We start from the raw sequence: 26,221 nt of genomic DNA, 5'->3' as shown, positions 1-26,221 counted from the left end.
CAAAACAGTGTATTGTACACATACTCTGCAGTAATTTTATCCTTATCATTGCAGGCTCCCTACACATGCACATCTCCATCTCCCACACCCTAGCCTGCAGTTGTACCAGCTTTGAAAATCACTGAAATTTGGTAAGGAATTCCTACCTTTTTAATTTTTATACATTTCATTATTCTACTGTAAAATACTGTATTTATACTTTATTGCATACAGGACTACTGTATATGTACACTAATAGTAAACTTTTACATTCCAGAATCCCTTGAATCATGTGGCCACACCAACATTTTTCCAGGGTTAAGCAGCACAGGATTTTAAAAATAAAAGTAAGGAATTCACTTTTTTTTATCTTTTATGCATTCTTTGGTATAAATTACAGTAGTACACCTGCATTACTGCATAACGAAACGTATTTTACTCTTGTACAGTATATGTACAGTACTCTATACTTTATTGCATACAGGACTTTACAGTTACTACTGTACAGTGCACTACTGCATACTTTATACTAAATTGTAAATTTTTACATTCCAGAACCACCAGTTTTTGGATGCACACCACATCAGAATGTAGGTAAAACATCAAGAAACAACATGCAGTATACCCAAAGGATTAAAAGTAAGGCTTTCATAACTTTTGTTTCAAATTTTTATACATTTTTCTGGCGTCGTATGCCATCATTCCGGTTTACGACGATTTTTGGCTTACGACGTGGCGCAGGAACGGAACCACCATAATAACCCGGGACTGGCCTGTATTATTATTATTATTATTATTATTATTATTATTATTTAACTTAATAATCTTATTAATATTTGAAAATTAATACTCATTAGGTAAAAAAATTTATTTATCATACAAAACAAATAAACATATACATGTACCTTAAAAATTCTCTCACCTCAGTAAAAGAGTAAGAGAGAGAGAGAGAGAAAGAGAGAGAGAGAGAGAGAGAGAGAGAGAGAGAGAGAGAGAGAGAGAGAGAGAGAGAGAGAGAGAGAGATATTATTACTTTTATTATTTAGTGTTATTTAATTTACACATAAAAGCTTGAAAACTTATAAATTACATAAAAAATTAAACAAACACTTTTGCAGGGTTTCTCAGTATTCGCAAATGTTCACGTGTCTGTGAAAAACTAGTGTATTACAATTAGTTAGGTTTCAATGAAAAGTTCACATGTCTGTGAATTCGCGCAACTCGAATCTCGCAAGTTCGGGAATTATTGTACATCATATAAGAACGTATTCTCCTGATATAATCAAATGCAACAACACACTAATATATATCATAAAAACATAACAAACAAACAAATCAGTCGAACGGCAAGAACAGAGGAAGAAGCAGCATGTCTCTCTCTCCCCAGCCAAAAGCAAAATGAATGCATATCAACTAGATGGGTGAGACTCCCACCTGTCGTCAGTAGTCAACTACAGACTCAACCACCTTGTCTAAAGTTAAACGGCTGGTCTCCAGCTGTGCTGAAGCGTATTCCTATGTAAAGACTGTGAATTCACGCAACTCGAATCACACAAGTTCAGGGTATTATTGTATATCATATAAGAATGTATTCTCCAGATATAATCAAATACAGCAACACACTAATGTATATCATGAAAACATAACATAAACAAATGAATCAGTCGAATGGCAGGAACAGAGAGAGGAGCAGCACGTCTCTCTCTCTCCCTAGCCAAAAGCAAAATGAATGCATACCGACTGGGTGGGTGGGACTCCCACCTGTAGTCGGTAGTCAACTACATCTTAACCACCTTGTTTAAGTTAAATGGCTGGTCTCCAGCTGTGCTGAAGTACATTCCTATGTAAAGACTGATGGTTTGTATATTATGTAGGAACAAACAGATATATCCAAACACATTTCTGACACCCCCTTACCCTAAGGGCAAATGTCTTAAGGCTCAGTCTGTCTCAGGAAAATGATTATGGGACAAGGAAGGCTACTAAAGCACAAGAATTTTCTGCTCAGTCTTGATGGTGTCAGTAAAGAGAAGGCCAGATGTTATTTAATTTCAAGGCAGCATAAAAATATGTATACCATGTAAAGTATAAAAGACTACTTAGCTCTATTATGTTACATTCTAAGCATAAGTAAATAAATAAACCAATAAAGGTATTACATGTAAACTGAAGCCTTTGCCAACTTCATGTACAAGTCATAACATTGCTATCAAATGAGCTGGTAAACAGCCAAGGCAGAACAGGTACAGAAAATGAGAATGCACTATATTGTCAAGACACTGATTGGATGGCATACTATTTGGGGAATACCTTAAATTACACAAAAGTGGATAAATAAAGGGAAAAATAGCACAAAAGAAAATTCTTCACTTCCAGTCTGGAAGTAACTGATTTTTATAGTTTTATAGAACAATGGATCATACTTTGTAAGAATATCACAAAATAATTCTTTTAAAATATCCATTATAAACACCTATTCAATTTCACTGATTTCCAGGTCATCCTCAGAATCCCACGATGTAATCTTATCTTTACTTGCAGAGGATCTAGGTCCTGATCTGTGAGCTTTACTGACTGCTTCTGCAGAACCCCAAAGACTTGTGGGAACTGTGTTTGAAGACTCACTAACACTGTGTATTTGCTGCTGACTCCCAGTGGGGGTACTCTGTAAACTACCTGGAGGTTCTAAAAATCCCCCTGTATTCTGAGATGTAGTTGGTATTCCACTCATAACATCTACAGCACCAGCCATTTTATTTTTTTTTCGACCACTGAGCTGAAATTCAATGGTACGAGAGAGTGTGCTCACTTTTTCACCAGTTGGTTTCTTTAATTTTATAGGTTTTGGCTCCGATACTGATAAATCCCAATTGTTTGTAACAGCACTTGGGTAACTTCCAAGTTCTGTTGGAGCTTGTAAACTATCGGTACGTACTGGGGGTTCTGCCTTCTTTACGTTTTCATATTCAGGATCAGACCCAGAATCCCATCCTGACATACCATCATCATCATCAATCTGCCCATATGTTTTGTTTTCAAAGAAGTTGCCATGCTTTGGTCGTATGCCTGATCCCCCAGGTAATGGATCATCTCCAAACAGATTCCTGGAAACAGATTTTGATGTTTCATTATGAATTTCAACATGGGCGTTACTACTAGAATCATCTGACTCTGTATCTGATGAGCTGCTATCATCTTTCAGACTAGTCTTGCTCTGCACTTTAGAAACAGCACTACCTGGTCTGGAAATGACTTTAACATCATTAGATCCAGAGTCTAAATGTAAAATTTCTTTAACACCAGACTTCATTGACTCCCCTGTCTTTGATACTGATGTAGAGAGAACCTTTGAACTTTCTTTCACTTTTGAACGAACATTATGCATAACTCTAGAGAGAACACCTGACTGTTTTTTCTTATTACGTTTAACAGTCACTTCAACAGTACCAGCTTTTGATGAATTTCCAACATTTTCTATTTTATCATCTAATTTGGCAGTTACTTCGCTCCCTAGCCTCTTTCGTAATTCACTGAAGTTTTCATACTTCTCTTCATACTTTCTTCTTTCTTTCCTCAAATGAGACAAACAAGAAGTTAAAATATCAGTCTTGAGACCTTTAGCAGATGACTGCACTCCTAACTGCAATAATTTTGAAGACAAAACTTCTGACGTAGCTTTTCTCATTTGCATCCACAACTGTGGATTTTCCTTTAGTAATGTATCTAGTGTCAAAGAATCTGATGACTCTTCTTGAATTGAAGACTCCTCCTCTTCTGATTCTGAAGAATTTTCTGATTCACGATCAGACTCAGACCTTTGTTCATCATCAACATCATTACTGGTAATCTGTAAGTGTTGAATTTTCAAATCACTTTGATTCCACTGAGATGTATCAGTTTCACTCTCAGAGTCACTGTCAGATGGCAATTGCGGTGCTCTTCCATACATAGAATCAGACCCTGAACCACGTGAATATGAAAATGTATGAACACTATCTTCATACATCTCTGGGCTTTTGACAGGTGATTTTGTAGATCTGTCAGGTATAGGAGGCTTTTTGGCTAAAGTTACCTTTGGAGAAGGAGGAGGTTTTTGGGAGACATCTTTTCCAGCAGACTCCATAAAAACTTTTCCTGAGGGTTCTCGATTAGCAGCTTTTCCTAAACGCTCTTGAGCAACTCCTTTACTAGAATTTTCTTGGTACCTCGTCTTCCCAGCATCATGGTAAACTGGCTTTCTTGTATTTTCTAAATGTTCATTCTCATAGGATTCATGACGAGCTATGTCTCTCATCATTGCTTGAAGCCTCAACTTTTCAGTTTCAAGTGCATCTTCATACTCCTTGCGAAGGTTGCCTTGGATTTCTGCTAAAGAACGCTTGTGATTTTTCTTTTGCTGTTGAAGCTGTAATTTAAGGTCATGAAGTTCATTAGAAATACCATCTACAATATCCTCTTTTCCTTTTTCCTCTCTACTTGCATTTGTACTTTGAGCTTCAATTTGTAACTTCAGAGCTTTTATTTCCTCATCTTGGTTCCTGATATGATTAAGTAATCCTTCGTTGTCTACAGATATGATCTGTTCCCTTCCTGCATCCTGAAGTTGTGCAATATGCTCACTTAGCTTCATTAACTGAGATTCATAGCCTTTCTCTAAGTCATGCTTCTCTGCCCATGCCTTTTTTATTTCCTCTTTCCTTGTCTCATTTTCTTTTTCTAACATATACTTCTGATTTTCCATATCTCTCAACATTCTATTAAAATTTTCATTCATGGCATCAAATTTCTTTTCAATTTCCAATAGTCTAAATGCATCAACATCATTAGTTTTTGCTGGCTCTTGGACTGGCACAGATAAATCAGGTGCCACAGATTGTACTTCCACACTTTTACTGTCTTTATTGATCACAGATATAGCACATACCTGAGCACTGGTAGAAGCTTGAGGCAAAACAACAGAACTAGCCTGAGTGGGATGTTTACGCCATATGTGAGACTGAAGGAATTCCAAATCTCTGAATGTTTTGCAACATAAAGGGCATTTTGAAGGCTGGAAGATTCCATTAGCAAGTGCAACAGAGTTTACATATTTAACAGTTTCCCTCATACTTTTATTTGTGGCTTTCATTTTTTTAGCCTCCTCTACTTGTTGGAGTAGTTTAGATTTAACCTGTAGAGAGAAAACATCAACATAAGAAAAACTATCTACCTCGTTACACAATATTTTTCTCCAAGTTACATTTTAAAATAAGGTTAAACTCTTAAATCTTATAAGTTCCTAACATAAACCCATCATCAGGCATAAAACTTTATCCTTACATTCATTTTAAATGAGGTTCTGGCTCCAAGTAGTAACATGGATGGGAACAAGGTGTGTCAACAGGGTTTTACAGGCCACTTAATCTTATTTTGGACCTATTACATGTACAATCACTCTGACTCACGTATCTTCTGCAGCAGGATTTATCTTGACAAAATATTTTAACATTATTGTATAGTTGGTAAGTGTTTTCCACTGTAAAAGATTAATGTAATTTTGATTAGCTGAGGTATTTAGAGCTAAATGAATACTGTATTATCAATTTCACTGTGTATTTATCTATATCATTTTTATATGTATTAATAATAAAAATACAATAAATTCAACTGGATGTTGAATAAATAAATGCCATAAATATAAATAAAATTCTAGGGTCTTTCCAAATAAATAATTTCCTCTAGTTTTACCTCTTCTGGCACTAAGAAGTATGTCTACAGTGTAACCTACCTGGCACATACGGATTAATCTGACACATGCAGTAGAAGGTAAACTATTTCAAAATAAAGGTATTGTCAAATGGCATTAGCACTGATAATTTAGGAAGCATGAATAAGCAGCCCAGCTGTCCTACTCATGGATCTCCTGTATACAGATATTAGGATAATAAATAATGTAGAATAAGAAAAGATGAAAGAATCTATTTTGCATTTTTATATCCTAAAGATTATAAGCATGAAACAGAAAAGGGAAAAAATTGATTCTTTCGAATGCCATTCCCTGAAACATAGAGCCAGTAGATTAATTGTTTCATTTCATTTTCATCTGTGTCATACCATTTTAGTGCACTTGATATTGTAGGAAACTTTCTATATATTAATCTAGAAACTGGATGGAAAATCTTTTTGTTACTGCTATAACATGCTCCATGACTTTGTCATCATCAAAACTTCTAAAAAAAATCTCCACAGGGTTTCCCTTGTTCTAAACACTAAATTTCACACCTTTTGATGAACAAAATGTAAAGGGAACTCCACTGGATTTTCCTTATCATGAACAAAAAGTTCGTGGAATCCACAGCACAGAGAGAGAGAGAGAGAGAGAGAGAGAGAGAGAGAGAGAGAGAGAGAGAGAGAGAGAGAGAGAGAGAGAGAGAGAGAGAGAGAGAGAGAGAGAGAGAGAGAGAAAGTAATTTTTGTGCTGATTATGGAAAAGGTGCCATTATTTAATTTTATTGTAGTCATCACCATTCTTTACAACAATTAGTGATCACATTTCTTCAAGCAAAAGATTTTTCTTTCACTTTAGATAGCTCATTATGGGGGGATAAATGGGATCAAACAAAAAGGAATCAACTGTTTATCAATGAATGCCAGAAGCGTGGCAGGAGGTGGAGGCCATTGTCCTCTTGTCAGACTGTCTTTCCCTTACAAAAAGTTGCCATTTACTGCTAATTTAGCTCATAGTGTTACCCACTGATGTTCCTAAATTTGTATAAGAGGGAAGACCATTTTGGACCGAATTCAGTAATTCACCATACTTGAAAGAGGTAGGATGTGTTAATCCGTTGAAGGCGTTGTGATATAAGATGCGGCGGACGGAGATATGCCGTCGTTGACACTTAACAGGTTAATAATAGGGCTTTTATCTTACTTTACGGGTACTGTTTGTTTATATAAATATACTTTATAGCAACTTCAATACTATGAGAAAAAATTATCAACTTGATTAATGTCACAGTTCTGTAAGACATTTATTTAATTTGTATTAGAGATTTATTTAATTTGTATTAAATATTTTATAAATATTTTGCTGTGTTTACATTAATACTGTATTAATATTTTAAATTTAGTAAATCATTGTTATAAAAGCTTTAGGGGTGCATATATGAAAAGCCTATAAGTCACAAGTATGTTATGAATTACAATACACAATAGATGTCGAATTAACAAGTGGGGAGAAAAACTTTCCCAAAATCTTGGAGAGAATGTTTAGCTATCATCTGACGCATTTCCTCGTTAAGTAATGATGGCGTCAGGATTTTCAAGGTGTGGGATTATGTGAGGTGACCCTGTATGTACATTCGCCAGAAGTGTCTAAGTTCCGGTGGGGAATGTGCGTTTGTGCGTGTCTTTTGGGTGGAGTCCCAAGGTATGAAGGGATTAGGTTAGGGAGAAAGGAATCATGAGAAGACCAACATTGAACCTTTTTAAAAGTCTCGAAAAGTAAAAAAGAGGCTTGTGTTGTGTGTTTTACCAGTAAAGATTTTGAACATTGCTGTTTGGAGATAAGAACCATATCCATTTACCAAACTGTAGATTGTTTTCTCCATTTCTATAATATGTACTTTGTTTCAGTATTTATGGTTGAATAAAGTGGGAGTAATTCCCATATCTGTATTTTTTGTGCTTTGAAAATTAAAGAAGAATTTGCTTGTCTTCTTCAGATGTTTCGCTGAGTAAGAGGTTGGGAATGTACTCTATGGGAATATACTAGACTGTGACCTTTTTTGGACCTGTGCAAGTTACAGAATATGACTACTGTATATTTATAAATGGTCTTTGGGGAATTTTAATATAACCTTTTAATCCACTGCTTATTTCTTAAACTCGAGTTATATCAGATTTTGTCAAACATTTTAATCCATTTCTTGCAATCTAGTTATGTTAAATTTTGTTAAATAAATTATTTTGGGTAAAGCTTGTTTCACTGTAGTCCTGAGAGAGAGAGAGAGAGAGAGAGAGAGAGAGAGAGAGAGAGAGAGAGAGAGAGAGAGAGAGAGAGAGAGAGAGAGAGAGAGAGAGAGAGAGAGAGAGGTACTGGGGTGGTATCAGCAGTCCTTTCCGCACGGCTGCTACCAAGGTTACAATAGGGGGACGTCTCGACTTTGTGGTAACAGGTAAGCACTGAAGTTACGTCATTACTGGGTTACATATACTTAAGATTAACAGTTTTAGGAGGGTAATGTAAGATGACTTTGGGTGTTTTGGGATGATGGCTTGGTAGGTGTATTTTTGTTTGAAATATTAAATTGTTTTAGTATGATAATTTAAGTTAGATTTTTGTTTGAACTATTAAATTAAGCAGTGAACTGTTAAAATGTTAAGTTATAAGCATTTTACAGTAGTTGAAGGGGTGCAGGGTATAAATATACCTGTACTTTATGGCAAAAACCACGCATTCACTTATACAGGCAGTCCCCAGTTATTGGCTGGGTTTCCGTTCCGACAGCATGATAAGTGAAAATCGCTGATAACCGAAATTTGGCAATTTTCAGTCTTATCAGCACCAATAAGCATTGAAAACTGCCGAAAACCGCCAATTTTCGGTTATCGGCGCCTCTGTTAGGCATGTATTGGCGCCAATACATGATTATCGGCGCTAATAAGCAGAAATCTACGCATATCGGCGCCAAAAATTGCTGATTTTCGCCACTAGACAAGATCTGAAAAACTGGATTGCTGATAACTGAGCCCACCGATAACCAGGGATTGCCTGCGAATACAACAATATATTGGAGTTTTTTTCATGGCAGTGTAGGCTCACACACTTTAATCCATTATCTCAGTCAGCTACTGTACAGAAGTCCCTTGATCGACTGAATTCACATTATCCGGAACTCAACATCATCTGCATGCAACCAGCCCCCAGGGACCAAGGATATATGTACAATATGTATATATAAATTTCATATATGTAACTTACCAAGTAATTACATAACTATACTTTCTATGCGATCGGCAGCTAAAAATTTATGTAACTTACCAAGTAATTACATAACTATACTTTCTATGCGATCGGCAGTTAAAAATTTTAAGTTCGCAGTAGCAGTTCAATTGTTATAAGTGTAGGTAATGACCCCGCCCTCTGTCGGGGAATGATAGGTATAACAAAACAGAGAAAATCACTCCTTTTCTGCCAATTTTCGGCGCAAGTATTGTTGATTTTGGTAGCTTTTCAGCTTAGCTTAGCTGTTATTCCTATATGTCTGATTCTAGCTCATCAAGTGTTAGATACTGCAGTGAAGGATGTAAGACTCGTATAACTAAAGTGACTTACGATAGTCATACAATTTGCACCAAGTGTAGAGGACATGGGTGCTCAAGAGATCTTACATGCACTGAATGTGTTGGATGGGATGAGAAAAAGTGGAAAGTTTTGAAATCTCATTTGGATAAATTAGATACAGATAGGAAAAGAAAGGCGGCTCTTAGAGCCGAGAGTAGGGCTGTGAGTTTAGAACCTGTCCCTAACATCTAAGTCTTGGACCTTAATGCACCTCCTTCTCCTGCCCTTGTATTATCCCCCCTCCTTAGTCCTACACATATTTTTCCATCACTCCTGTTTCTGGCTCCCATGCTTCCGGTCCCGATGCCACAGCCAGCCTCAAGAGTCAATTTAACTGTAAATTTGATCTTGTTGTCAACACTGTATCAAAATTAGGCGAGTTGCTTAAGGTCCTGATGGATGAAGTTCACTGTTTTAAACAAGTTTCAGTGTCAGTGCCAGTGAAGGAGGTGGCTGTTCATCCCACTGAATTTGGGAGCAGGCATACCGGAGGTCCAAGGGAGGTCAGCTGGGTTTGCCCACGGGCAGTCACCCCCTCATCCAATTCTGTGGTGCATCGCTGTGAGTACCCACCAGTTGTCGTCGGATTCTGATCTCTACAGTCCAGGGAAGAACTAAGAACTAAGTATATCTTAGTTTAACCAGACCACTGAGCTGGTTAACAGCTCTCCTAGGGCTGGCCCGAAGGATTAGACTTATTTTTACGTGGCTAAAAACCTACTGGTTACTTAGCAATGGGACATACAGATTATTGTGGAATCCGAACCACATTATGACGAGAAATGAATTTCTATCACCAGAAATAAATTCCTCTAATTCTTCTTTGGCGGCTCGGAGAGTCGAACGCTGGGCCAACAGCATGCCAGTCGAAAGCTCTACCACTCCTCCAAAGAAGAACTAGTCCAGGGAAGAGACGTATGTGGCGTTTTCCAGGCGAGTCTCATCCTTTAAAGAGACGGCATGGTAGAAGACCCTCTTCCATTTCTCCTAAGCGCCCTAGAGACCCTGCTCTTAGTCTGCGACCAGGTTGCAGTAAGTGACACTGCCCGACTCATTATTCTCCCAATTGCTCCCATGCTGAGTGTCAGTTGTTGGTTCCTAAGCACCCTTCCAGCAAACACTCTTCTTCTGGGTGTCCACATGAGAGTTCAGTGTATTTGCCAGAGAGCCATCCAGTCTCCGAACGCCAGTCTCAGACTCCCAAGCGCCCCTCTCGGACTTCAGAGCGCCAGTCTTGTCTTCCAGAGCGCCCGTCTCGTAAGCACTTGGTATCATCCAGGCACCCAGTGCCAACCAAGCACCCATATTCTTCTGCTTCACCTGCTTTAGTGTCAGAGAATTCATCTTCTGCACACATCAAAGTTGGATGATGTGCTTGGTTTGCTGCACAAGGCACCAACCTCGCTTAAGCCTTCTCGAGAGGCTTCTTTGTCTCTAGTATCTTCTAAAGAGGAAGAGGTTGTCCAGGGCCCACTCCTACTGCATACGATTAGTTGATGAAGTATTTTTAACATCTTTCCCCTCGCATCCCCAACCTATCCATTTATGCTGACGCCTTGGACCAAGGTTGGAAAGCACTTTTGGGCACCCTAGAAGCTTCCGGCACATGATCCCCAGAGCAAAGGAAGTTGCACATCGACATCAAGGAGTTGTCATCCATCCATTTAGGCTTGAAGTGTTTTGTGGAAGTACAGTAAACCCCCCGTATTTGCAGTCTCATGATTCGCGGACTCACCTATTCGAGGATTTCTCTATGGAACATATATACACATTATTCACTGAAAATTCACCCATTCACTGTATTTTCAACTCATTTTCATGACTAAATGCACTTTTTATGATAAAATTATTAAAATACTCAGGTAGTAATCAAGTTATGATAATTGCCTTATAAATTCGATTTTGCAATGGGGTAAGCAATTAATACTGATACAACAATATTTACAAAATATTTTTAAATTGCAGGCAGCAATGTACAATCAGGCAGCGAGAGAGACCAAATTACAATAGACCCACTTCTTTTCCTCCGTCTCTTTATCCCATCTTCTAGTTAAAAAAGTAAAAGAGAATGATAAAAGTATTGTTAGTAACGTTATACTTTTGCATAAATGTGTGCAGTATTCGTGGGGGATGCATACCATACCCCCTGGCGAATAGCTAGAACCCGCGAATACTTAGAACCCTTCTAAAAACACTTAGAACTGGCTATTTTGATAGTTCAGACACACACAAAAAAACTAAAAATGTTTATGCAGGTAATACCCTACTTACGATGGGGTTAGGTTCCAAAAAACCCATTGTTTGTTGGAAAAAACATATCTCGAATATAGCCTAGCCTACACTAAGGTATTCGGTACCATGTGTATAGTACATATATGGTAGCATACCCTACACTATAAAGTATACTCTATACATACACGGTATAGTAGTTTTTAATATCAGCTAATTCTGGAGGTTCATGCAGAGTGACTTATGATAATTCAATACAAAGAGAAATTGAATAACAAACAAGAATTATTTTAGTCTACACTATGGTATGATAATTCAACACAAAGAGAAATTGAATAACAAACAAGAATTAGCTTATCCTACACTATGGTACAGTATATCATGTACATATATGGTAGCCTAGCCTACATTATACTCACATATTGTATTATACAAACATCAACATACCTAATATGTGTCCTTTCCATGAATCTTTTAAAATGTTATGCCTTAATTTACTGTATCCAATAATACTGTATATATTGTTATATTGCTTTTGTATTTATAAAATCATAGCGATCAATGTTTTGGTTTGGAAATCATTTACGTGGTAAGTTTATTTCGCTTAACTCAGTTCAGAGCACTTTTCTTGCTTCTAGTTAGCGTCAATGAATCTCTAGATACTTTATTTATATGGGGCAAGGTTATTTTTCTTTAAGCTGTACGAAGCGTTTTTAGGTCGAAATATAACTTAAATACGTCTCATTGTAAAATTAATTTAGCTATTTTTTCGTTAATAGATGACGTTGGACATTTGGGAGCATTTGTTTTGTGTAAAAACATCAAGATTCTTTTGTTATTTTCACTTGATTTCATCATAATACGAGCTTTGCATATTTATCATTTAACGGCATAAAAATAACAGTACAGTAATGTGTTCTTTCATGCCCAGTAGTTTTGATTAAAATACTTTCTCTCCTATTTAATTACAGTAGAGTTTCATTCATGTTGCCGATGCACGATAATTTATAGTCATTATTTTCTCAGCTTCAGCTACAACTTGCAGCATAAATTTAGCCATATATTTCCTTGCCGATCTCTTATCCATAACGAATAAGGGTATAATGTAAAAATATATCAGTCCTATTCTACTTAACGTCATTTGTACTGTAACCTACAGTAATTGTGTATTACTGTACGATGGTTGAAACACAAGCAAAAGGGCTGTTGTTATTCGATTCGATGATAAAAAACAACAGTTTATTGGTCGGTCGTTTCTGGCTGCATGCATTTATGCAAGAGTATAACGTTACTAACAATACTTTTATGATACTCTGTTACTTTTTTAACTAGAAGATGGGATAAAGAGTTAGTGGAAAAGAAAGCTGATCTATTGTAATTTGGTCTCTCTCGCTGCCTGATTGTACGCTGCTGCCTGCACCCACACAAGATTTTAAAATATTTTATAAATATTGTCGTATCAGTATTAATTGCTTACCCCATTGCAAAATCGAATTATCGTAAGGTGAACTATCATAACTCAAGCACTACCTGAGTATTTTAATAATTTTATCACAAAAAGTGCATTTAGTCATGAAAATGAGATGAAAATACAGTAATTAGTGAATATTTCTCAGTGAAAAATACTGTGAACGGGCAGATTTTCAGCGAATAATGCGTATATATGTTCCATAGAGAAATCCACGAATAGGTGAGTCCACGAATCATGAGATTGCAAATACGGGGGTTTACTGTACAGCCATAAACAACCAACCGAGAAACTGTTGTTTTGCTTATCACCAAATTGGATAACAACAGCCCTTTTGCTTGTAAACCATCGTATGGTTAATACACAATTACAGTCGTTATAGTACAAATGGAGTTAAGTAGAATAGGACTGGTATATTTTTACATTATACCCTTATCCATTATGGATAAAAGATCGGCAAGGAAATATACTGCTAAATTTAAGCTGCAAGGTGTAGCTGAAGCTGAGAAAACAATGTTCAAGCTACTAATGACTATAAATTATCGTGCATCGGCAACATGGATGAAACTTGACAGTAATTAAAATTGGAGAGAAAGTATTTTAATCAAAACTACTGGGCGGGAAAGAACACATTACTGCTATTCTTACACTGATATACGATACTTACGTACAGCTCATATTATATGAAATCAAGTGAAAATAGCAAACGGAATCTTGACTTTTTTACACAAAACAAATGCCCCCAAACGGCCAACGTCATCTATTAACGAAAAAAATAGCCAAGTTAATTTCACAACAAGACATATTTAAGTTATATTTCGACTTAAAAACACTTCATATAACGAAAAATAACCTTGCCCCACATAAATAAAGTATCTAGAGATTCATTTATGCTAACTAGAAGCAAGGGAAGTGCTGTAAGAGACCGTCGTACCGACGCCGCCTCTTCCAAACACACGTGTGTGTTCGAGTGTTCGTCATCCATTGGAGCGGACAAGACAGAACAAGAGCATCCCATTTTTCTCACTCGCAGAACGCAACTTCTACCATACAATATTTCCGTCTGTTTCTCCCTAACCATTGTTGTCTTGATTTATGCACAATCACCACTACTTGCATTGCCATGCAAGCATTCTAATCATGTATTCATAATGTTCCACCGAATCTTCTGCATCAAACTGTACGTATGTTTGTTTTGTGAAGACGCCAAACATCTCGCCATTTCACATATATAACGCTACTGCATTGTATTCATTAATTTGTCTCGAATCTCATGCAATTGCCATATGTAGATTTTCCTGGCCTTTCCATTGATATATGTTTCATCACTGTACATTTATTATGTCTCTCAATATCGCCATCTGTTTGTCTGCCAACAAACACAGATGTCTGAAACATTACTTCTGTTTTGCTCTGTCTGTGTGTAGATGCTACTTTTCGGCCCGCACTGGCCAATAACATCTTCAAAGATTCTGTACATTCATTCAGTAAGGAACCACCAATAAATCAGTCAACACCCAGCCAGTATGTCACTTAATCCCGTCCTTACACTGGTGACCCCGGAGTGACGCGAAGGACCCGGCCGACCCAAGATGACGACCCACGCGCCCACAAACCCTTCGCCACCACCCTGTTTCCCGCCGTTCCCGAGCTCTGAGTAGATATCCAACCCTCCAAGATGACCCACCCCACCGCCGGAGCCCTGGACATCTCCTCCAGGAAACCTGAAGCCGCCCCCGAACTTGTACCGGACGAGCTGACCAACGAAGGACCAGCTGATGTCATCCTTTAGCCTGCTGCCACCCCCCTTGAGCTGGCTGCCGAGGGATCAGCCGCCATCATCCTTCAGCCCTCGAGCCGGCTACCGAAGGATCAGCCGCCGTCATCCTTCAGCCGTCCCCCTCCAGCTGGCTACCGAAGGATCATCCGATGTCACCCTTCAACCCGCTACCGTCCTCCTCGAGTTCCTGTCGGCCGGCGCCGCCCTTCAGCCTCCTACCCTCCCCTAGCCCAAGCCCTTCGAGCCAATTACAATTGTCAGCAAAACGATTTCCGCATCGATGCCTTGCTTGGGGGGGAGTACTGTAAGAGACCATCGCACCAATGCCGCCTCTTCCAAACACACGTGTGTTCGTGTGTTCTTCATAAATCGAAGGGGACAAGACAGAACAAGAGCATCCCATTTTTCCTCACTCGCAGAACGCAACTTCTACCATACAATGTTTCCGTCTGTTTCTCCCTAACTATTGTTGTCTTGATTTATGTACAATCACCACTACTTGCACTGCCATGCAAGCATTCTAATCATGTACTCATAATGTTCCACCAAATCTTCTGTATCAAACTGTATGTATGTTTCTGATTGTGAAGACGCCAAATGTCTGGCCATTTCATTAATCTGTCTTGAATCTCATGCAACTGGCCATATGTAGAATTTCCTGGCCTTTCCATTGATATGTGTTTCATCACTGTACGTTTATTATGTCTCTCAATATCGCCATCTGTCTGTGTGCCAACAAACACAGATGTCTGAAACATTACCTCTGTTTTGCTCTGTCTGTGTGTAGATGCTATTTTTCGGCCCGCACTGGCCAACAACATCTTCGAACATTCTGTACATTCATTCAGTAAGGAACCACCAATAAATCAATCAACACCCAGCCAGTATGTAACTCAATCCTGTCCTTACAGTGCTCTGAACTGAGTTAAATAAAGAGAAATAAACTTACCACGTAATTGATTTCCAAACCAAAACACTGATCGCTATCATCGCAATTTATCATACATAAGCAATATAAGAATATATGCAGTATTATTGGATACAGTGAATTAAGGCATAACATTTTAAAAGATCCATGGAAAAGGTGCATATTCATTATGTTGATGTTTGTATAATATGATATGTGAATATAGAGTATAATGAAGACTAGGCTACTGTATATGTATACGATATACCATAGCGTAGGCTAAGCTAATTCTTGTTTGTTATTCAATTTCTCTTTGTATTGAATTATCATAAGTCACTCTCTATGAACCTCCAGAATTAGCTGATATTAATAATTACTATACCGTGTATGTATAGAGTATACTTTATAATGTAGGGTATGCTACCAGATATGTATACATGGTACCGAATACCCTAGTGTAGGCTAGGCTATATTCGAGATACGTTTTTTCCAACAAACAATGGGTTTTTTTGGAACCTAACCCATTTGTAAGTAGGATAATAGCTGTATAAGCATTTTTAGTTTTTTGTGTGTGAACTATCAAAATAGGTAGTTCTAAGTGTTTTTAGAAGGGTTCTAAGTATTCGCGGGTTTTAGCTGTTCGCGGGGGTGTGGTACGCATCCCCCGCTCATACGGGGGGTTTACTGTAGTCACAGACAGAACCATAGTGATTCATTTGGACAAAACCACGGCTCTTATACATCAAGAAGCAAGGCGGAATTCACTCATTCTCCCTGTGCAAGGCGGCAAGAGAACTCCTCATTTGGGTGGACCAGAAACAGGTCAGGGTCATCACAAGATTCATCCAAGGGAAGATGAATGTCCAGGCAGATGAACTAAGTCGATGAGGACATGTCCTCTCGACAGAGTGGACTCTGAATTCAACAGTCTGTGACAATCTCTGGAAGTTGTGGGGTAGACTGACAGTGGATCTGTATGCCACTTCAAGGAATTACCACCTTCCTCTATTTTGCTCGCCAGTTCTGGACCCACAGGCATAGGTTACAGATGCCATGCTGGTAAATTGGTTGAATCTGGACCTTTACGCTTTTCCCCCTTTCAACATGGTGACAGCAATGATCAACAAGCTCCAGGCTCACAACAACGTGTCAATGACACTGATAGCTCCCTTATGGCCACTCAAGGAATGGTTCCTGGACCTTCTAAAACTTCTTGTGGACTTTCCGAGGTTACTTCCTCAAAGTCCACAGCTTCTCATACAGCCTTACCTCTGGAGATTTCCCAAGGCCTATCCGCTCTAACTCTGGCAGGATTCAGACTATCTGGAGAATTGTCAGAGCAAAGGGGTTTTCAAAACAAGCTGCGGAAGCTATCACCAGATGTAGACGGCAGTCTACCAGCAGAGTCTACCAGGCCAAGTGGTTCATCTTCCACAAGTGGTGCAGCAACAATAATGTCTCGTCTGCTAAGACCACTGCAGCTCAAATAGCGGATTTCCTTCTTTTCTTAAGGGACAATAAGAAGCTCTCTTCATCAACTATTAGAGGCTACAGGTCGATGTTGGGGTCAGTTTTTAAGCATAGGGGAGTAGACTTGGGTTCTAATCAAGATCTTAGTGATCTGATTAGGTCTTTCAAGACTACTAAGCAGCCGCAAGACATCTCTGTTTCATGGAACTTAGATGTGGTGCTGAAATGGTTGATGGGCCCTGCTTATGAACCTCTCCATTCCATTTCTCTTAAGAATATAACAAAGAAAACTCTTTTCCTAGTAGCCTTGGCCATGGCTAAACGAGTGAGCAGGCTGCAGGCAATTGACAAACGTATTGGTTTTTCGCAAGGGGATGCTGCCTGCTCTTTTTTACTTGGCCTCCTAGATAAGAGCGAGTCACCGTCTAATCCCTGGCCACGCTCGTTCTCCATTAAGAATCTTATGGCCATTCCAGGACCAAAAGAGGAGGAGAGAGTTCTGTGTCCAGTAAGAGCTTTGAGGCACTATTTGGACAGGACAAAGAAGATCAGAGGACCTACCAGTAACCCCCAGTGTTCCATGAGGAACCGGGCTAAACCCATGTCAAAGAATGCTTTGTCATTCTTTCTTAAAAGTCTTATTTTAGAGGCACACTCCCCAATACAGGAAGATGAGCTGCCTTCTGTTAAGGTGAGGGCGCACAAGATAAGAGTGGTGGCCATGTCCTACGCATTTAGACAAATATGTCACTCTCAGTTATCCTCCAGTTACATACTGGAAGTGCAACTCCATTTTTGCCTCACACTATTTGAAAGAAATAGAGGCGACGTTTGAGAATTGCAGCACCTTAGGTCCATTATCAGTGGCTGGCTCAGTATTGGGGGAAGAAGCATAGGAAATACCCGTTCCTACCTGTAACTACTTCACCTTGAATTTTGGGTGTTGAGCTTTTTTGGGAAGCCTGGGGCTACATGTACCCGGAGTGCCCACCAGTTTATGGAAGTGGTATGATGGTTTTTAATTTTTATGGTTGTCAGCGTAGGTAACGATTTTATTTGGTCTTTTTTTATTTGGTACTGCGCCCAGGGCAAGGGCAAATTTTTCCTTTGTTGCTTTTGAGTATTTGGAAAACTCCTTTACTCAAAAGCTCCCTCTTTAAAGTAGGGACTTATCTCAGCTATTCCGCTAAGTCACTACAGGTCAAGATGAGTACCGCCCAAAAGGCAGTAATCTCCTGCTGTGGTCCTCTTACCAGGTAATAATACAACAAGCATTTTTACCGATGTTAACAGATTTCATGTTTCAGACTCATCTTCATATCTGAAAGTTTTTGAAACAGAATATTACCTTTTATCCCATCACCTACCAATGTGGGATTCAGCTATGTAGTTACTTGGTAAGTTACATATTTGAAAATGGTATTTTCATGATAAAATAAAGTTTATATAAATAACTTACCAAGTAATTACATAGCTATAGTTTCTAACTAGTTCAGCAGCTAAAATCTGAAAATTCGCAGTAGTGATTCTTTTGTTTTGGCGTAGGTAGATAGTCCTGCCCACTTTCGGAAAAGAGGAACAACTCAGCAAAGCACTTCAATTTGTTTCTGCCGTCTGACGATGAGGATGTTAGCTCTCAGCTAAATTTGGATTTCATTACCGGTGTTGACTGATATCAATTTGGTGAAGTATATTTACTTGGTAGCCTTTTGGCAATTATTTAGAGTTAGGGTTTTTTCTTAAGACCTTAGTTCTTTCAAGATTTGACAATTTTTTCCTTACTTGGACTTTTGATTGCCGACTTGTCTGACGCAAGTATGTCTTCCACTCGTTATTGCAGCAAAGGCTGCAATACGAGGTTAACTTCAGCGAAATATGACCCGCATACCATTTGCGCTGATTGTAAAGATCAAGTTTGTTCTTTGACCTTAATGTGTGAGGAATGCAGAGATTGGGACCCTAAACAATGGAAAACTTTAAGTTCTCATCTATCTAAGTTAGAGAGGGATAGGAAGAGACAGGCATCTCTTAGGAATGACAATAAGACCACAGTTAGCCAGGAATCTGATAAGTCTTCTGTCAATGTTGATGTACCTATCATTTCTGCTTCTGTATCATCACCGAATCCCAGTTCTCCTGCTGTACCACCTGATCCTTACCCAGCTCCCACACTTCCGACCCCAAATGCCATTGCCAACCTAGAGTCAAGATTTGACCATAAGTTTGAGTTAATTGTGAATTCTATGGCCCAACTGGGGTCTTTGGTTCATGCCCTACTGGATCAAGTTAAAAAAGGTAGTGTTATCAGTGCAAGTGATGTATTGGTGGAGGAGCTGGCTGCCTGTCCCGCTGACTCTCCTAGGCACACTCCCCTGAACCTGGGAAAAGCCATACCAGAGGCCTAAGGGAGGTCGGTGGGGTCTGCCCATGGGTAGTCGGCCACTCAGTTGCCCCTGTTGCAAAGTCCCAGGGTGCCAATGGTGCAAAAGTGACAAATCTAGTCCATTGCTGGCCTTTTCAGGTGCAGCTTTTGGGACAGTCCCGAACATTTTTCTCCAGTTTGCTCAGATTCGAAATGACGATTTTGGCGCCTAAGTGCTCGTCTTCAGCGCATAGACGCAACCGTTCTGTATCACCTGTGGATGCTACAGTGCCTGAGCACCCTTTGGCGGCCAACTTGTCAGTATCTTTTGAGCGCCCAGTAGCGCCTAAGCACCCAGTGTTTTCCCAGCACCAAGTAGCTTCTGAGCGCCCATTAGCGCCCGTTTGTTCGGAGATTTCCGAGTGCCCATTACAGCCCAAGAGTGCAGTTCTCTCCTCTAAGGACTTGGCACCAGCCCATCTTGTCGGTGCCACACCTGGGACTTCAGACTTTTTCTTCAGTTATGGACCAAGCTTTGGCTCCCATCCAGCAGAGATTAGATGACATTTTGGGTTTTTGAAAAAACCTCCTCCTGCTGCTAAGCCAACTGCAGACGTATCTCTTTCTCCAGTGTCGTCCAATGAAGAAGAGTCAAATAAGGATGTGGAAGAGGATTTGACGCCTGCTTATGTGGCGCGCCTTTGTTTTTTTACTACGGAGCTTCCCTGCCTTTTTCTCACCCGCAGCACCCATCTTTACCGGCATCCAATCTCTTGATGAGTAATCAACCTATTGAATACTCCAGGTTGCCCAAGATGGTGCTCTCTACTTCCGCTAGGAAGGCGCTCAGCGAAGTAGATGTTTGGCTCTCAGTCGAGAGAGAGCAAGGGAAGGCTTCTAGCTTTCCTCCTGCCCGTCTTTCACATAGAAGGCATTCTTCTTATGCCACTAGAGAAGCTCCTTCCCTGGGAGCTGCTGCCTCCTCACAGGGGGACTTCTCTGGCTTGATTGATTCTTCTAGGAGATCGGCTTTTTCATCGGCTAAAGTGATGTTGTCTTCAAAAGAGACTGACCATCTACCTTGAAACCTCTTCAAGGTGTTCGAAGTAATTAGTTTCTTGGATTGGTCGGTGGGCGCCTTGGCATGGAAAATACAGGACTGTTCTCTCTCCCTGAGGACTTCGTCTCGGACGCTCTGGGTGTTCTCTCTTGCGCCGATAAAGGAGTTAGAGATAGCTCTAGGGAACTAGCCTCTCTTTTTAGGTTGGGTGTTTTAAAAAAGAGAGAGGTGTGGTGTTCATATACCACCAAAGGAGTGACTACAGCACAGAAGTCTGCTCTCCTTTTTTCTCCCTTGGTGAAAGATTTTCTGTTCCCACAGTCGACGGTTAATGACACTGTGTCTCATCTACACAAAAAATCAACCCAGGGCCTTCTGTCTCAGTCAGCGAGACATCCTAAGGACCCTCCTTTGTTTAGTGGGAAATCAGCCTCTCCTCTACAGTCTCATTCCTTTCGTGGCGGGAGATCAAGATCTTCCAGACCAAGTTCCAATATTCGCTTTTCGTTGCAAACAGTCAAGAAGTCCGAATCGAGATCCTCATCAAGAAAATGAAGACCTAGTCCTCCATGCTCCAGTGGGTGCCAGGCTCCAACTATTCTGGAAAAAATGGAGCGAAATGGGAGCAGAGCAATGGATCATTCAAGTCCTCAAGGAGGACTACGCTATCCCATTTAGGGAAAAACCTCCCTTAATCAAGAAGCCTATCGCCTTGACTGCCTACTCCTTAGGCTTAGAGAGGTTTGCAGCCCTCTCAGAGGAAGTTTCCGCCCTTCTCAACAAGAAGGCTGTAGAGATAGTCAAGGATGTAGATTCAGAGGGATTCTACAATTGCCTCTTCATGTTCCCAAATCATCGGGAGGATGGAGACCAGTCCTGGAGGTAAGTGCGCTGAATGTCTTCCTTCAGAAGACAAAGTTAAGAATGGAGATCAATCATTCCATTCTTGCATCCATTCATCAAGGAGACTGGATGGTCTCAATAGATATGTAGGATGCGTACTTTCATGTCCCTGTTCATCCAGATTCAAGGAAGTTCCTCAGATTTGTTTTCCAGGACAGAGTCTTCCAGTCTCGAGCCCCATGTTTCAGGTTATTGACGGCCCCTCAGGTTTCTACTCGCATACTCGCTCCCCTGGCAGGTTGGCTCCATCTCAGGAGCATCAACATCGCTCTCTACCTAGATGATTGGCTCCTTCGCTCCCCGACGAAGGATCATTGCACAGAGGACCTTTGCAAGACCTTTTGCCTAGTCAGCAATCTAGGTTTGCTCATCAACCATCAGAAATCCCAACTGGCTCCTCCTCAGGAGATAGTTTATTTGGGGATAACGCTGAACTCTCTAGCTTTTCAGGCTTTTCCATTCCCCAAGAGAGTGGAATCTTGTCTGAAAACCATAGATGAGCTTCTCTCTCTCCAGACTTGCTCTGCCAACAGATGGATGAGTCTCCTAAGAACTCTAGCCTCTACAGAGCAATTCATATCCCTGGGAAGGACACATGAGAGTTTCTCAGTTTTTTCTTCGAGCCAGCTGGGACAGGAAACAGCAGCCAGACTCATTCGTGTTCCCTGTAACTCCCGAAATAAAGAAGCACCTGCTCTGATGGAAGCCAGAAGACAGGCTGCTGGAAGGGAAGTCCCTCCATTCATCCAGAACCCAGCTTTTATGCAGATGCATCAGACTTAGGCTGGGGAGCTCTCCTAGGAGACAAGGTCGTCTCCAGGAGGTGGTCACCAGTTCAACAGAGGTTTCACATAAATGTGAAAGAGTTAAAGGCAATTCATCTGGGATTGCAAGCCTTTGCCTTGGAAGTTTCCGGGAAGACCATAGCAGTCCATTCGGACAATACCACAGCACTGTCTTACATAAGCAAGCGAGGGGGAACACATTCCTTCTCCCTTTGCAAGGCAGCAAGGGATCTTCTACTTTGGGAAAACCAGAATTGGACGAAATTAGTAAAGAGATTCGTCCAGGGCAGACTGAATGTCCTGGCAGACCAGCTAAGCACGCGCGATCAAGTAATTCCCACGGAGTGGACTTTAGATCCACAGGTTTGCCTGGATCTTTGGAGACTGTGGGGAACTCCGACTTTGGATCTCTTCGAGACTTCCAAAAATCATTGTCTACCTCTTTTTTGTTCGCCAGTTCCAGACCCCTTGGCATGGGCGGCAGATGCCATGTTACAGGACTGGTCAAACAAAGATCTATATGCCTTCCCACCGTTCGGGATGATACGAGAAGTCCCAAACAAGTTCCAGTCACACCAAAATGCGTTGACGACACTAAAAGCCCCATTCTGGCCTCTAAGGGAATGGTTCCCGGATCTTCTGGAGATGTTGGTAGACTTTTCTAGGCTTTTACCACAAAAACGCAATCTGCTCCGACAACCCCACTTCAGACGGTTCCATCTAGGGTTGTCAAATCTAGCACTGACAGGTTACAGACTGTCAAGAAATTACTCAGAGCTAAGGGATTTTCAAAGGCAGTTACGGACTCTATTGCAAGATGCAGACGCTATCAATCCGCCAATGTCTATCAACATAAGTGGTCCATATTCCGCACTTGGTGCAGAACTACTGGCATCTCGTCTACTATGACATCTTTAATGGAAATTGCTGATTTCCTGTTGTATCTGAGGACCACCAGAGGTTTGTCCCTGTCTACAATTAAAGGTTGCAGGTCCATGCTTAGCTCGGTGTTCCGACACATGGGCCTGGACCTTTCTGCCAACCAGGGTTTCCGATCATATTAGATCATTCGATACGTGTAAGACAAGGGATTCGCAACAAGTATCTTGGAACCTAGATGTGGTTCTAAAATGGCTCTCTAGCCCTGCCTTTGAACCTCTTAATTCCACATCCCTTAGAAATTTTACGAAGAAGACGCTCTTCCTGGTAGCCTTAGCCACTGCTAAGTGTGTCAGTGAGATACCGGTGATTGGCAACAGAGTTGGATCCGCTCAAGGAGATGCAGTTTGCTCCTATACCCTGGGGTTTCTTGCAAAGAACGAGACTCCTTCTAAACCTTGGCCTTGTTCTTTTTGTATAAAGAATTTAGTGGAAGTGCTTGGTTTGGAGGATGAAGAGAGAGTGCTTTGTCCAGTAAGAGCTTTGAAGTTTTACCTGCATAGGACTGAGAGAATACGGGGTTCTGCCAGTAACCTATGGTGTTCAGTCAAAGACCCTTCGCAGCCCCTTATGAAGAAAGCCCTTTCTTTCTTTCTAAGGGACCTCATTTGTTAAGCACATTCTCAGATTGAAGAAGAACTTCTTCCTATTCTTAAAGTTAGAGGTCACAATATTAGAGCCGTAGCTACGTTGTTAGCTTTTAAGCACAATCTCTCCCTCTCTTCCATATTCCACGACTTATTGGAAATGCAAGTCAGTGTTTGCTTCCCATTACTTAAAAAAAGTGGAAACCATTTTTAATAACTGCAGTACCCTAGGTCTGTTATCAGAGGCTGGCATGGTATTGGGGGAGGAAGGGTAGGAAGTGTCCATTCCAACCTAATTCTCTTCGTCTTGACATAGGTTGCTGAGTTTTTTGGGGAGTCTGGGGGTATTATGTGCTTGGATACCTGGCAGTTTTGTGTTTTTTAATGGATGGGTGATGGTGTTTTAATCTTTGGTGTAGGTAATAACTGTGGTTTAGCTGGTTGTCTTTTTGACGGTACTTCGCCCAAGGCAGGGGCAAATTTTGTATGCTTTACTAGCAACTGGAATGGTCCTTCGCTTAAAGCTGCCACTTATGTAGCAGGCAACTCTCGGCTTTACTGCTGCGCTGCTGCGATAAAGATGAGCGCCAACCAGAGGCAGTACCTTCCTGCAGCAGCTCTCTTAACCGGTGAGGATACAACAAGTACTGTCTCAATACTAGCAAATTTTTCTATTCTCAAATTCATTACATTTATTAATGTTTTGGGGTAGAAGATGTCCATGTATCCCACCTGTCAATCTGGGAATCAGCTATGTAATTACTTGGTAAGTTACTTATAAACAAATGACATCTTTATAATACAATAAATAAAATTACCATGTAATTACAGAATGGAAGCCCACCCTCCTCCCCTTGCATGGTCATTTAGGCACAAACAAATTGAAGTGCTTTGCTGAGTTGTTCCTCTCTTTCCTGAAAGTGGGCAGGACTATCTACCTACACCAAAACAAAAGAATCGCTACCACAAATTTTCAAATTTTAACTGCTGAACTAGTTAGAAACTATAGCTATGTAATTACATGGGAAGTATATATAAAACTTTATTTTATAATAAAACTTTCTTTTATTATAAAAATGTCATTTTCATATATACTTACCATGTAATTACAGATCAGAGCCCTCCCTCCTCCCCTCTGATGGACATCAAGCACAAAAGAAGTGATTTTCTCCATTTTGTTGTACCTATCGTTCCCCGACAGAGGGCAGGGTCATTACCTACACATAACAATTGAATCGTTACCACAAACTTCAAATTTTTAACTGCCAATCACGTAGAAAGTATAGCTATATAATTATTTGGTAAGCATATACAAAACTTAATTTTATCATGACAATACCATTTTCATAAAAATTAAAAAACTGCACTTCAATGCTGCTTGCATCAAAAAAAGTGTTGGTAACACTGCTTACATTCATAAACTGGATGAGAAAGGGCTTTGGGGCTGTGGGAGGCAGGGGAAAATTTCCAGGGTGAGGGGGGAGAGGGTTGGAGAACTGGGCAGGATGGGAGGTGAGCGCTTGGCAACGCTGTGCGGGGAGTCACAAGTGTTAGTAACTCTCTCACTGGAATAAGCACACAGAAAAAAGGATTATTGGGGGGATGGCTGGCTAGGAAGGAGTTTTCGGGGCAGAGAGGGGTTGAGAATGCCATGTGTGATGGGTGGAGAGGAGCAGGCAGGGTGCTCAATTTCTTGAAAGAGTTTTCACTTTATTTCATGTTCTTTCACATTTGTGTTTTTCACATTTTATTAAAGAATATTACTATAACTTGTAATAAAATAATCATGTACAACCCAAAAGAGAGGAAGAGAGAGAGCTTTCGAGATTGTTATTGGCTTCTAAGTACAATGTCACTTAACACGTCATCACGTCACTTAATCACTTTTAATTGGCTGATATGGATATGTCATCAGTTCAATAGAGCATGGTAGAATGTGTGGGGGTGGGCAAGCATTCATGTTTTCTGGACGTGCATGGGCTTGTATCGGCACCTCACTTTTGACATTGGGAATCTCTATAGGATAAGGTTCCGTGTTTTGTAGTTCACCCTTTTCCATACACGACTCCATCTAGTGGAGCTCGCTAGATTTCATTTAGCTTTCTCTGGTATCTAGCAACGGGAAATAAGTGCTGAATGTCGGACTATTTCACCGGGTGACACGGGCCCCTCTCCAGAAATAGATTTTTCCTTTGTCAAAATCCTTTTTGTAAGCTTTCTTGCTATTGGTGGAAATGTATGTAGTATGTCATTACACGTCGTTGTGATTTTTAAAGTTTTTAATGGCTGAGAGTCATACACATCATAGACATCTCTCTCTAATTAGCTACATCTAGAAGTATCAATGCCCTTGGCAACAAAGATCATTTTTCCCCTTTGTCCAGTTGTGCATGGTCACTTGCTTTTTTGAATGGTTCACAAGCGCTT

At 40.3% G+C, this 26,221-nt stretch overlaps 1 protein-coding gene across 1 annotated transcript in view; it reads right to left on the bottom strand.

Annotated features, from left to right (window-relative positions):
• Window positions 1-1,099: 1,099 nt before the first annotated feature.
• Window positions 1,100-26,221, bottom strand: part of DZIP1 (DAZ interacting zinc finger protein 1) — a 69,910-nt gene continuing 44,788 nt past the window's right edge. The window contains exon 3 of the mRNA XM_067123944.1: window positions 1,100-5,149. Coding sequence (XP_066980045.1) covers window positions 2,453-5,149 — 2,697 coding nt within the window. The 3' untranslated portion in view covers window positions 1,100-2,452. The remainder of the gene's footprint in view (window positions 5,150-26,221) is intronic.

Source organism: Macrobrachium rosenbergii, chromosome 21, assembly GCF_040412425.1.
Source record: "Macrobrachium rosenbergii isolate ZJJX-2024 chromosome 21, ASM4041242v1, whole genome shotgun sequence".
NCBI lineage: Eukaryota > Metazoa > Arthropoda > Malacostraca > Decapoda > Palaemonidae > Macrobrachium > Macrobrachium rosenbergii.
This window is presented reverse-complemented; position numbering and strand designations above follow the sequence as displayed.